The 658-nt window shown below is 42.9% G+C and overlaps 1 protein-coding gene across 1 annotated transcript in view; it reads left to right on the forward strand.

Moving 5' to 3' along the window:
* Positions 1-450: 450 nt before the first annotated feature.
* LOC123514175 (protein FAM9A-like) overlaps positions 451-658 on the forward strand; it is a gene marked incomplete at its 5' end in the record, with an annotated part of 5,558 nt that continues 5,350 nt past the window's right edge. Inside the window, one exon of the mRNA XM_045271824.1 lies at positions 451-498. Coding sequence (XP_045127759.1) covers positions 451-498 — 48 coding nt within the window. The remainder of the gene's footprint in view (positions 499-658) is intronic.

Consider the following 658-nt stretch of genomic DNA (forward strand, 5'->3'; position numbering starts at 1 on the left):
AGACGTTCACACACTCCTTGAATTGCTGCAGATTCATTTTACTGAAGTCTGTCTGTGCTGCAATTAAGGTGTTCCATAGTTTACCATAATGATGGACGTACTGGCGTTGTATGGTGCCAAGTACGGCATCGACACTGAAATAATTCGATGCCGTACTTGGCACCATCAACGCCCTCTAGCCTAAATAGTTATTTTGTAACGTACTCATTCTCTCTCTCTCTCTCTCTCTCTCTCTCTCTCTCTCTCTCTCTCTCTCTCTCTGCTGATGCTTTTTCCCTTCGATTTCCCTCATAGAAACTTTTCATTTGAGAACGTTTCATACTAAAGAGAAATGAAAGAAAGAGAGCAAGTGGCCAAATGAGACGAAGAAACAACAAACAGACACAAACTGGACTAAAAACTCCTTTCAAGTGTCAAGAGTCAGACCGAGAGAAAAGAAAGTCATCAGGAGGAGGAGGAGGAGGAGAAGGAGGAGTAGGAACAAGAGGAGGAGGAGGAGGAGGAGTAGGAGCAAGAGGAGGAGGAGGAGGTGGAGGAGGAGGAAGAGGAGGAGCAGGAGGAGGAAGAGGAGTAGAAGGAGGAGTTGTATTGGTTGTGATGATGGTGGAAAGAAGAAAAATAATAATAATGATAATAATAATAAAAATAATGACAATAA

Source organism: Portunus trituberculatus, chromosome 37 (assembly GCF_017591435.1).
Source record: "Portunus trituberculatus isolate SZX2019 chromosome 37, ASM1759143v1, whole genome shotgun sequence".
In the NCBI taxonomy this organism is placed as follows: Eukaryota; Metazoa; Arthropoda; class Malacostraca; order Decapoda; family Portunidae; genus Portunus; species Portunus trituberculatus.